At 49.9% G+C, this 12680-nt stretch overlaps 1 protein-coding gene across 6 annotated transcripts; it reads right to left on the bottom strand.

Moving 5' to 3' along the window:
• Window positions 1-828: 828 nt before the first annotated feature.
• LOC106822325 (sialic acid-binding Ig-like lectin 8) lies at window positions 829-12122 on the bottom strand. 6 transcript variants are annotated; one of them, XR_011498500.1, is made up of 8 exons: window positions 11548-12122; window positions 8477-10122; window positions 8047-8267; window positions 7713-7760; window positions 6691-6948; window positions 5954-6177; window positions 5523-5619; window positions 832-2539 (listed from the first exon to the last, which is right to left on the bottom strand). XR_011498500.1 is itself a non-coding variant. In XM_070498846.1 (7 exons), exons 1-7 carry the CDS (start codon window positions 8898-8900, stop codon window positions 2351-2353), a joined length of 1392 nt encoding a protein of 463 aa, XP_070354947.1. In that variant the 5' UTR covers window positions 8901-10122; the 3' UTR covers window positions 829-2350. The 6 variants fall into 6 exon arrangements, 1 of the variants encoding a protein (XP_070354947.1); XM_070498846.1 differs by lacking the exon at window positions 11548-12122 and having other exon boundaries at window positions 829-2539; window positions 5954-6050; window positions 7989-8267; XR_011498499.1 differs by lacking the exon at window positions 11548-12122 and having other exon boundaries at window positions 5954-6050; window positions 8477-10010.
• Window positions 12123-12680: the final 558 nt, after the last annotated feature.

Genomic DNA, 12680 nt, shown 5'->3' with positions numbered 1-12680 from the left:
TCCCTCCACTTGCTGGCCTATGTGGCTTTGGGCTGCTCACCCAAGCCTCCTCTGTGACATGGGGACAGGGCTGACCCTCTCACAATCACTGTGAGGATTGAATGAGACAGGACAGGTGAGAAACTGATGTACAGTAGGTGCTGAGCAAATGTGTTAGTTCCCTGTGGCTGCTGTGACGAATTGCCACAAACCGGGTGGATTAAAACAGCAGGAATTTATTCTCTCACAGTTGAGAGGCTAGAAGATCAAAATCAAGGTTTCAGCAGGGCCACGGTCCCACAGAAGGCTCTAGAGAAGAATCCCTCCTCACCTCTTCTACTTCTGGCGGTTAAGAGCAATCCTTGGCATTTCTTGCCTTCCAGCATCACAACACTCTAATCTCTGCCTCCATTGTCACACGGCCTTCTTCCCTACATGTGTTTGTGTCAAAATTTCCCTCTTTGTATTAGGAGAGCAGTCATTGGATTTAGAGTGCCACCCAATCAAGTCTGACCTCAGATTAACTTGGTCACATCTGCAAAGACCCACCTCCAAATAAAATCACATTCACAGGTACCAGGGGTGAGAACTTAAATACACCTTTTCGGGAGACACAGTTCAACCTGCAACAACAGGTATTCGTTATTAGGATGTTCCCACTGTCCATCTCCAGTCCTACCTCCCTTCTGAGCTCCAGACCATCCATCTCTCCAGCTGCCTGCTGGATGCTGGTCTCCATGGGAGACCCAGAGACCCTCGTGCTCTCAATATGTGACTCTGACAGCGTCATCTCCATCTCGGCTCTGCCCTCCAACACTTGAGAGAAATGAAAACACACCTGGACACAGTCTTGTACAAATATGTTCACAACAGCTTTATTCGTAATCACCAAAAACTGGAAGCCAACCAAATGTGCATCAACATAAAAATGGCTAAACAATGTGTGATACAATGGAATCCTGCTCAGCAACAAAGGAACAAGATACTGACATGCACAAAACATGGGTGAATCGCAAATAACTCAATACTGAGTGAAAAAAATCCACGTGAGTACATACTGCATGATTTCAAGTATATAAGCAATTACATCATTTATAAGGTTCCTTTTTTCCAAAATTTGACCCACTGGTTCTATCACATTTGTTGAGAAGTCCTTCCTTTCCCAATGGAACAGACTGGGTGTTGTTCAGTGTATAATGTGTGGGTCTATTTATGGACTCCATTCTGTCCACACCACACTCTACTGATTGGTCTATCGTTATAGTAAAGTCTTATTTCTCCAACTGTGTTTTTCTTTTTCAAGACTGTTTCACTATTCTAGGTCTTTATATTTCCATATAAATTTTAGATTAACTTGTCAACTTATGTATGCGTATACACACACACACACAAACACACACACACACATATATATATGTCTGTTGACTGGGACAACTTTAAATCAATACAGAGAAAATCAACATCTTAACAATATTGTGTCTTCCCATCCATGAACGTGGTAGATTCCTTCGCTCATTTAGATCTTCTTTAATTTCTCTCAGCAATACTCTGTACTTTTCAGTGTGGAAGTATTGCATGTTTACATAAAAAATTTGCTTCTTGCTACTTTATTTTTTTTGGTGCTGTTATAAATGGCCTGGGGTCCATTTGGAGGGAATCTTAGTGCCTCATCCAATCCTTTGATTTCTCTCCATCAAGGCTACTTTATGAAGTAACTGCTGTGATATATTCCTTTCCTCGTTTGGGTGCTGTAGGTGAACTTTGGGGGTCATGTAGTTTCATCCATCAGATGGTCGTGTGATCATTTGGGAACCTTTCTCATTTGTTTGGTTTGTCTCTATAGGGGAGGATCATGAGCTGCTGCTTAACTTTCCTATCTCAATCCAGAAGTCCACCTGTAGAGCTCGACTTTCAAAGACAGAGGCAGAGAAGGTCCAGCGGGAGGACATGCCAGGAGGAGAGGCCACAGCATTAAAGGTCTGAAGTCTGGTGCTGGTGCCCTCCAGATCAAGAGAATTTCCCAATGTGACCCTCTATTCAAAGCACAAGGATCCAGCATGTGCTCAACACACATTTTGTGACAGGTGCTCTGATAGGATTTGACTCCTGGAATTCTCACCATGAACTTGCAAGTAGGCCTTCTCATCCATGTTCTCACGGAGAAACTGAGGCACAGAGAGGTAGCAGTTGGTCCGTCACATACTTAGTAAAGGGGTAGAGTTTGGATTCAAACTCAAAACTCTTTGGTTCCAAACCCTGGGTTCTTCACACTATTTAGAGGGAGTCTACACTACAGGAATCAGCTCCTGACTTGTTCTTTGCCCCACAGGGGCCGTGACCCCTCAAGCCAGGGCCGTGTCTCTGCAGTCGCTCACTTGTGGATCTTGATCTCTGAGTACTCACTACCAGCGGCCTCCTGTTCCTGCGGGTCCCGAGGCTTCATCCCAGAAAAGCTGAGGTTTGCATAATAGAGCTCCTCTTCCTCTCCTGAGCAGGGGGAAGCCACCTCTGTGGGAAGGTGGTCTGGGAGGCTGCCTTCCCAGCCTTCAATCAGGGGACCCTGAGTGGAGGGAGAGAGAAGGGAGTCAGAGCGGAAGAGCAGGCACAGGATAAGGCAGAGAGTGTCCAGGAGGGAAGCCTATGAATTCCCACACCAATTCACCCCACACACACGTTTGTTGAGATCTCCTTCATTCATGCTTTCCTTGAATATTTAATACTTAGCGAGCACCTTATCTGGTGCTTGATACTCTCATGAACTTCCCACAACAACCTCATAAGAAAGATATTATTATTGCCTCCATTTTATAGATATGAAAACTAAGGTTGAACCAAATAAGCACCACGCTCAGAGTTCCTGATGAAACCAGGGTCCAATCCAGTTCTTTCTGATCCCAAAGCCTGAGGCCCCCTGTGTGTGAGGACCTGAGCTGGGTGCTGGATATACGGTGATGGACACAGCCAACGCAGACCCTGACCTCTTGCAGCTTACTCTTTATTAAAGGGAGGCAAAAAAAAAAAAATGAGTTAAACAAATAAATATCTAATTGTGAATTATGATATGATAGACAGGCACTGGGTGAGAGAGGATTATGGGGCCTTGATTCAGGCATGGCACCTGCCCTTGGAAAGCTCATAGTTTGATGGGAGGACAAGTAAGTCAAAGAAACTATGTCCCTGTGGTAGGCAGAATAACAGCCCTCCAAAGACGTCCTCATCCTAGTCCCCTGGAATCTGTGACTGTGTTACCTTACATGGCAAAAGAGACTTTGCAGATGGAGTTAAATTAAGAATACTGAGACAGAGAGATTCTCCTGGATTGTTTGGGTGGGCCCCATGTAATCATAAGGAGCTTGACCAGTGAAAGAAGGAGGCAGACAGAGATTTGAAGATACTATGCTTCTGGCCTTGAAGATGCAGGAAGGAGCCATGAACCAAGGAAAGCAGGCGCCCTCTAGAGGCTGGAAAAGGCAAGAAAATGCATTTTCCCCTGGAGCCTCCAGAAGGAACTCAGCCCTGCCTGCCAACGCCTTCATTTCAGCCCAGTGAAGCCCATTTCGGACTTGTGACCTCCAGAACTGTAAGATAATAAACTTATGTTTCTGGAAGCCATAAAATTGGAGGTAATTCATTACAACAGCAACAAGAAGCTAATACAGACTCACACAGGGGAGAGTGACAGGTGCTGCCTGGAGAGCATCCTTTTCTGCTGCTCCCCTTGAAAAGAGAACGCTTCAGCAGAATTGTTAATGTTTGTGCTCCTCCGAGTCTCTCTTGATTGTTGAAATTAAAATTCACACACACACACACACACACACACACACAACCACTTCCCCACACTGCTATTATCCAGCACACCAGTGACCTCTGCTAGTGAAATCCAAATGGCCATCTTCAGTCCTCACCTCTCTGGACTCTGCAGCAGCAGGTGACCCAGGTGCGTGGCTTCTCTAAACGAAGGCCCTTCCTTATTTTACTACAAGTATCACACTTTTCCAAGTCCACCAACCTCGCTGGCAGCCCCATTGGTGGTTGCTCTCCAACCAAATGGGGAGGGAAGAGCATTAGAGGAGGGAGGAACAGCCCATGCAAAGACCCAGAGGCAAAAGTAAGCTTGTTTTGGCTGATGATGATGAAAAGCCCAGTGCGGATGGAGCAGAGTGTGAGGCGGGGGGGGGGGGGGAGTGGACAGGACAGCGGGGTCAGGATCAGGGTGACATGGGGAAGGCACTCACCCAAAATGCTAAATTACAAGGTGAGCCAAAAACCTCAGTAATAGAGACAAGTAATATTTTAATGAAAGATTTTCAAATCAAATGTATGCAAAAAACTCACAGAGTCAAAAATGTAAATAACCCAGTGTTAGTAAGAGTGCCCCTCTGACCCAAATGGAGCCTGAGGCAGAAGAAAATATGTGTGCTCTTATATATATATATATGTTTTTATGTATTTTTAATCGTCAATTTTTTCTGGAATATTAAAATAATTGAAATATTATTGGAAACCTGAAAAGCGTGCATATTAAAACATTATTTTAAGAATGCCACCCCGTACGACAATTTCTCTCGACAAAATTATGATCTTAAATAATTATTAACTAACTTCAGTCTACTGATCCTACCATTGTTTAATTTTTGATATTTTGCTCATCATGAATTTTTTAATTAACTTTGATTTTTAAAAAATAGTGCCTTAGAACACTACTTCTATTGATTAATAAAATTTTTGGCATGACTTTAAGTTTTGCCTCTGAAGCAAGTGCCTCACTCTCCTCACCCTGACCCCGGCCCTTCTGGAGAGGTAGGTGCTAAGAAGCTGCAATGTGCAGGGCTGCAGGATGAGCAGTTTGAGTTTGATTTTCTAGGTCAGGGGTCAGCCAACTACAGCCTGTGGGTAAAATCCGGCCCATTGTCTGTGTTTGTAAATAAAGCTTTATTGGAACACAACCATGATCACCCATTTACATATGGTCTCTGGCTGCTTTCATGCTGCATAGCAGAGTTGAGTGGCTGCAACAGAGACTGTAAGGCCCACAAAGGCAAAAGTATTTACTCTCTGGCCCTTGACAGAAAACTCTGCTGGCCTCTGCTCTGGAAGATGGGGACAAACAGATGTTCAAATGCAGAGGAACTGGAACATGATGGCTTTCAGAGGATCACTCTGTGTAGGGCAAGGGAGATGAGAGGCAGAGAGATGAAGGGTCCAGGAAAGAAATCCTGAAGCCTCAGCGATGATGGGGGTCAATATGGAGAGAGGGAAACTGATGTTAGGTGATCTTAGGAGGAAAAATGGACAAGACATGCTGAATTTTTGGCTGTAGCAGATGAAAGGGAGGATAGAGAGAAGGTGACTCCACCGTGCCTGGCCCGAAGGAAAGAGGAGAAGGCTGTCATGCTGTCAGCAAGATGGAGATCGGACTTGGGGGAAGAGGAGGAGGAGGAGACGAGAGCAACCTTGCCCATGCTGAGTGGGGCAATCAGGGGGCCATCCTGGAGGAGGTGTCCAGGCAGGATGCTGGATGGGGAGACGTCCAAGTCACTCACCTGAGAGATTGATCTCGTGACAGCATTTGCACCCTCCATGTCTATGTCCCCCACACCCACTGCTGGGCTTGCTCCTTTCTTCCTTCTGGACCTCACTCTGAGGGAAGAGATCAGAGAGCCTTTCAGTCTGGCCAGCTCAGGGTGCAGTAGGCAGACTGACCCCCTTGACGGGCTGGAGGCATAACTGAGGTGGGAGAGGATGGTCTGGTTCCAGAAACCCCAGGGTTGAGAATACAGTTTCCCTCCCTCCTGGACAGTGGGGCAGAGGGTTGTGACAGACTCACTCAGGTGCCCAGGGACCTCCTTCCTGCCCTTGCTTCAGGCTCTCAACCCACCCAGGTCCCTCTGGCTCTGGTTCAGGGATTCCGTGGGCTGCCTGCCCTTCCAACCCACCCCAGGGCTCTCCCTCCCTCCCCAGGGTCACTGCTCACATGATGACGATGATGCAGAAGGACAGGAGGAGCAGGGCTGCAGCACATGCTCCACTGATGGCCCCCAGTGCTGCTCCTGATAAAGGACACGCTTTTCCTGCAGACAGATTGGATTATTGGTGATTCCCTTATGGGAACTCAGTCTCTTCTCCTTCCACTCCTTGTAGGACACCAGACTTCTGTCTTCCGGCTTCTTTCCCAGAAGCAAAAACAGGCACATGGGGCTGGGGATGGGCGTTAGGGTGAGGAGAGTGAGGCACACACGAGCTGAGTTGCAGCCTGTCTTTAATTAAAATGCTGGTATTTTATTCTTTGTGGAATTTAATTTTTTTTTAAAAAAACTGCATTGCAATATTACTTCTCTTGATTGCTGAGATCTCTTGGCTTCCCCTTAAATTTTGTGCCCAAGATGACAGGCTCACTTCCCTGACCCTCATCCCAGCCCCCAAAGAAAGGGCCTCGTGTCCCCAGACACACCTGTCCAGGCCCTGCCCCTCTCCTCCAACACCCACCTCCTTCCCTGGCTTCCCCCTCCAGTCCTCACCTCACCCCACAGCCCTGGCCTGGCAGGAAGAGGACGGTGACACTCTGAGTCCTAGGGAATTTCCAGGTCTCACAGCTGAGTATAGACCAGAGCTGAGCTCACCTTTGAAGCTCAGGGGACTGCTAGGGGCTGTGAGGGTGGGGTGGGTGTTGTCTCCTCCTCCAGCACCTCCCCCATCCACTGGTGCACTCACTCTGCACAGAGAGGCTGAGGGAGATGTGCAGGGAGCCCCGAGGGTGCTGAGCTTGGCAGGTGAATTCGCCTTCATGACTTGACTCCACCTGGGGCAGCTCCAGGACCCCGGGGTTCAAGGGCTGTGAAGGGCTCAGACTCTGGCTCCCACGGGCCCAGCTCAGCCTAGCAGGAGGGTTGCTGTCAACGACACAGACCAGGCGCAGGGACTGGCCCTCCTGGACTGAAAGAGATGACCCATTCTTCAGGGTTGTGGATGCTGGAGTAAAAGAAACAGAGGGTCAGAGAGACAAAGAGATCCAAAGAGGAAGGATGCAGAAGGAGATCTGATGAGGAGGACAGACACACAGATATAAGTTGAAGAGCAGGAAAACACACAATTTCACCCCCCGCCAGTGGGAATGTAAACTTGTCCACCCACCATACCGTATCTCTCAAAATTAGAAAGAACATATAAAGCAGGTACATTTTGCTTTTAGGAACGTATCCCACAGACATACACACACACTCGTGAAAGGAGACACAGAGTATTCCTTGCAGTGTTTCTGTTAGTAGAATAAAATGAATGCCATGATTTTTCCGTTGACAAAGATGCATACGGAAGCAGAATCCATCCAGGTCATGGGATACTGCACAGTCATGGAGAAGAATGAGGACAGTCTGTGCTACTGATGTTAAAGGACCTCTGAGATCCTTTAGGTGAACAAACCAAGGCTCAGAGCCGTCTGTTCAATTGGTCACTTCCTGGGAGGGGACTGGGCATCTGAGGACAGACTGTGCTGTAAATTCTGAATTTTCAATCAAGTGAATATATTACCTGTTCAAAAGAACTTACATAAACAATTGTTAGGGAAAATAAAAAGACAAGACTGGAGGAGTTATCAAGAGATGGGTGATAATGGGCTCGAGAGGTGGGCTCTGCCGTGTGAATGCTGCCCCACTCTCCTTGTGGAGCCAAGGTGGGTGGAAAGTCTGAAGGAAGTGAGGGGCCGATGGGGACAGCTGCTCACAGCCCCTTCCTACCTGTGCCATTTCCCTGGAAGACAGTGACGGCCAAGTTCTGTGAAGAGTCTGGGAGAGAAAGACATGGTGGACCCACATCAGTGGGAGGGCTGGGTGGACACTGGTCCTTGTCCCCAGGGGCTGCATAAATGGGGGTAGGGTGGAGATGGGTGTCCTCCTGACTCCCTCTCAGCCTGATTTCAGAGAGCCAGCGCCAGTGTCTGAAACCCTGACACCGCCATCCTCACTGGCCTCAGGACCCCATCAGAGACCTGGGCGTCCTGGCCCAGCACTCACAGGTGACGTTGAGCTGGATGGTCGTTTCCACAGTCACATCAGCTGCAGGGAACTTCACCTGACAAGTGACGATGGTGCCATGGTCCTGAGGCCGTGGAGTGAGGGTGAGCACCGAGGAGAGGCGGGCCCTGGGGCCCAGGGAGGTGAGGGCAGCCGATGTCCAGGAGAAGATGGGGGGCGTGCCCCTTTCACAGGCCCAGGGCACAGAGCAGGTCAAGTTCCTGGGGCGGCCAGACTCCAGGGTCTCCGGGATGAGGATGTCAGGTGTGTGGTTCAGGGCTGGTGAGGAGACAGGGGAGACACGGGGATCAGGAGGGAGGGTCTGAGGAGCAGCCCTGAGAAAAGCCTCAGGCTTTGGTCGAGCTCCTGCCTCTGAGCCCTGACCTGTTTTATCCCCAACCCCCTCCCAGGATGGAGAGTCCCATCCCTGCTCTGCCTCAGGACCCCATGTCCTTCCTCTGTGGTGATTCCAGGAGCCAGCGCCTTACCTGTCACACGCAAATTAAGCTGGTTACTTTTGTAAGAATATTTCTCCACTCGAAAAAAGTATTGTCCTTCATCTCTCCTCCTGGCGTCTCTGATGTCCAGGGAGCAGTTGTAGGTCCGGGGGTCCCCAAGGAGGTGAAAGCGGCCCTGGGTCTCCTCGTTCACTTCACGATCTGGGTCATTTGTGGCCACTGATGCATCTTGGTATACTCTGGCCCCTTCCCGGAACCAGTAGCCATGAGCAAAGGTTAAAACCGTCCGGCTATCACGGGGGTAGAAAAAATCGCAGGGCACGAACACGCACAGGCCCTCTTGCACAGTCACGGACCCCTGCATCCGCAGTGAGTAATCCTGCAAGGGCACCCTCTGGCCCTTGGCCCCCTCCGTCCACCAGAGCAGGGCCAGCAGCAGCAGCAGCAGCAGCATGTCTGGGGTTGACAGTGCCAGCGCCCCACCTGTCACATGCACAGAGAGCTGGTTATTTGTGTAACCAGAAAGGCTGTTTCTCAGGGTTCTCTCTCAGGAACCAAAAGTTGCAAGATTTAGAGAAAGCTCCAACAGGAAGCTGAGGGTGAGGGCAGAACAGTGACCCTCCTCAGAGGAGGAACTTCACCCCAGACACTGTCAGGGCCAGGACAGCCCATGGAGTCAACAATCCTCCACACACATCCACTCCTGGGGACCCTGGGACCAGGCAGGGTGAGAGCCTCACCCAAATTCACACCCCATGCAGGGCCTGAGCCCCATCTCCTGCCTTCTGGCCAATGCCCCTCCCCTTTGGGGTCATTTTTCTGCAAAGTGAAAATGGGTCCCTTCTGGCCAGACCCCTTGACTCTGTCTGTGAAGGTCATTCCAGCCAGGGGAGGGACTCAGGGAACCAAGAGATGAGGGAAGCCGACTGACGTTCCTCCCTCAGCATCACCATAGTGGGCGTCCCCTCTCCGCTCACGAGGTCTCACAGCAGCCCTGGTTTGCAGCCCTGAGTCACTGCCCAGTGGGGAGACAATAGGTGGCCCAGAAGCTGGAGTCCCCTGTGACAGGAGCCACGATGGGGGCCACATAGGCAGTGTGGGGTGTCACTCTCCCTCCAAGTTGGAGGTTCAGTGTCAGGAGGACTGGAGAAAGGGAACACTCAGGTGATGGAGGCGAGGATTCCCTGTGTTAGCACAAGTCGGGGACGTCGAGGGGAGCCCAGCTCGGAGGATGCCCGGGAAAGTGAGGCTGTGATTCTCTGCACAATGGGGTTTGGAAGGGAAGAAAGTATAGAAGGGAAGGGGAAGATTTCGAAAGGGGCAGAAACTTCCCCATTTGTCAGAGGTGTTTGGGCGAAAGGATGGATTTCTTCACCGCTGGTGGCTCATGGGGCCATGATTCTGCTCATTGCTCCAGAGCACGGCGAGGTCTGCTGGCCTCCGAGCCTTTGCCCAAGCGGGCTCTGCTCCCAGCAGTCCCAGTGTGCATGAGACACAGAGCGAGGAACGCCAGCCTGGGAGTCGTCCACCTTCAGGATGGTGAGGATTTCACGAGAGAAGAGACATGCACCTGAATTCACAGAAGATTCTTTTCAACTGTGTGGTGAGGGCTGGGAGGAAGTGGCGGGCATCTTGGGAGGTGGCGCCTCCTCAGACCATGTCGGTTTTCTTGCAACCTTTTTGGGGGAAAACATAAGACACATACAGAGACGTGCCCTCATAAGAACAGCTCAGCTATTCAACACAAAATGAACACCCTCCAAGAAATAGAACATCGGGGGTACCCAGGTCCTCCCCCTTGATCCTCCTCCCTAGCCCCACACCCAACTCGCTCCAAGGAGCCACAGCCTCACTGTAATGCCAACTGATTCCTCGCTTTGCTCTGTAGTTTTATGATCTGAGCATGCTGCCTCTAATACTCTGGCTTTGCACATGCATTTCTGATAACTTTGCATACATAGAAAAATTACAATCTGTCTTCTTCTGTTCAGCTTCATGATCCTGCCCATCCCGTATGATCCTCTTCCCAGAACTATGACCCAAAACCTGAGGAAAGAAGGTGCCTGTTTTGAGCATGTACAGGCACTCCCACACCATCACCGTTTCCTGCGTTTTCAGCTGGAATTGCATCCTGCAGCCCCATCCCCCCCGCCACCACCCCCCACCCCGGGCTCCCCTGTCCTAGCCGATCACTCTCCTTCTGCAGGGGCAGCTGCAGCACCTGTGGGCAGAAGGGTGTGGCCGTGCCATGCCTGTTTTCCATTGTCCCAAATTTGCAAAAAAAAAAAAAAAAAAGCAGAAGAATAGGGAGGAGAGACATGGGGAAAACACAGAGAATCTAACTGTGTGTAAAAGAGGAACTATGACTGGCAGGCCATCAGAGCTGGGGGACCTTCTAGTCCCATTTCTCCAACTTGAAGAAGACACTGAGGTCCTGAGCGGACAAGCGAATTGCCCAAACCACACAGCTTCCTTGTCTCATGCACCATCGCCTGCACCGGGAGCCACTTTATCAGTCTTTGTCGCCCAGGTTTCATTGGGCTTGGAGATGGGAAGCTTCTGTTAACATGAGAAGGAAGAATTGTCAACTCGTCCCATGAGGTGAGGGAGGAAATTTCATTCATTCATTCACTCATTCATTCAACAATCATGTACCCTGTGCCTTCAGGTTTCCAGTAAAGGGGTGAATATGAGAGATCTAGCCCTTGCCTTCGAGGAGAACAATGTCTGGTTGGGAGACAGGTTTCCTGACGATTCCAGTGCTATCGGGTAGGAGGCTGTGTTGGGGAAGCTCAGGCTGGGGTAGGAGGGGCTCTTGCTCTTCTGGAATGGAAGGTGAGTCTCAGGGAGGACTGGGCCACGTAGACATGGTAGGGACTCTCAGGCAGTCACAGGGGATGTGAATTCCACAGGTGATCCTGGTGCCCTGGGAATTGCAGGACTCTCAGGTATGATGTTCTGAATCCCACTCACTCTCTCTCCAGATGGAGGTTTTCTGCCAGCTACCAAGTTCTGTGCTGTGTTCCTGACCAACCCCACCTCTGTCCCAGTTGGCGTCAGACCACCGCCCATAGGGGGCGCTCCCTCTGCCCAGGACATACCTGGCTCCTGGGGATCCCCAGGAAAGGACGTTGGTGCTGTCCGTGGTGCTGATTCAGAGCTGGTTTGATCAGGAATGCTTGTTTTCATCTAATTCTCATAACGTTGTTATACGTCACATATGAGGCGGTACTACTATAATTCCTACTTAAGAGCTGAAGAACTGAGGCTCAGAGAGAAGTGCCTGACTCTAAAGCGAGGATTGGCCAAGTTTTTCTGCAAAGAGCCACATGGCAAACATTTTAGGCTTTGGGGGTCAGAGGGTCTCTGCAGGCCCAGAGAGGAAAGATTCTTTCTTATCGGTACCAAGTTTGCAAAAGCCAATGACGTCCAGCAGAATGGCATATCTGGGACTGAAACAGGAGAGTTCCCTCTTCAGTGAGAAGTATTCAGTGGATGTGAAGTGCAGCTTAGCTGGGTCCCGTGGCTTAGGGTCTCTCACAGGTTGTAATCTAGATGTCAGCGGAGGCTGTAGTTGAAATAACTACTGGTTCCTCACCGGCTGTTGGATGACGGCCACTCTCAGTTTCTCAGAAGATGGGCCTCTTTACAGGGCAGCTCATGACGTGACATGTGCCTTCATCAAAGTGAGAAAGAGAGAGAGAACAAGAGAAAGAACAAGGCAAAAGTCACAGACTTTTGTAACATAATCTTGGAAGTAAGATTTATCACCTTTATTTTATTCTGTTCATTAGAAGCAAGCCACTGGGGTGTGGGTGGGGCAGCCCTGTGGCATAGTGGTTAAGTTCGCGCCCTGCGCTTCAGCAGAGTTCAGGGGTTCATGAGTTCAGATCCCAGGTGCAGGCCTACACACCACTCATCAAGCCATGCTGTGGTGGCATCCCACATACAAAATAGAGGAAGATTGGCACAGATGTTAGCTCAGGGACGATCTTCCTCAAGCCAAAAGAGGAAGATTGGCAACAGATGTTAGCTCAGCGACAATATTCCCCACCAAAAACAAAAGCAAGTCACTAGGTCCGGCACACACTCACACGGAGGAGATTACACAAGGACGTGAATTCTAGGGTGTGGGGATCATTGGGGGCCACCTTAGAAGGCTGCTGCTACAGTCAGGAATAAGCAACAAGTATCTGTCCTTATTTGCAGGGCAAGCATGGTGAAGAGGTGACAG

Source organism: Equus asinus, chromosome 26 (genome assembly GCF_041296235.1).
Source record: "Equus asinus isolate D_3611 breed Donkey chromosome 26, EquAss-T2T_v2, whole genome shotgun sequence".
NCBI classification, from domain to species: Eukaryota; Metazoa; Chordata; class Mammalia; order Perissodactyla; family Equidae; genus Equus; species Equus asinus.
The sequence above is the reverse complement of the archived record's forward strand: the minus strand, read 5'-3'. Positions and strand labels throughout refer to the sequence as shown.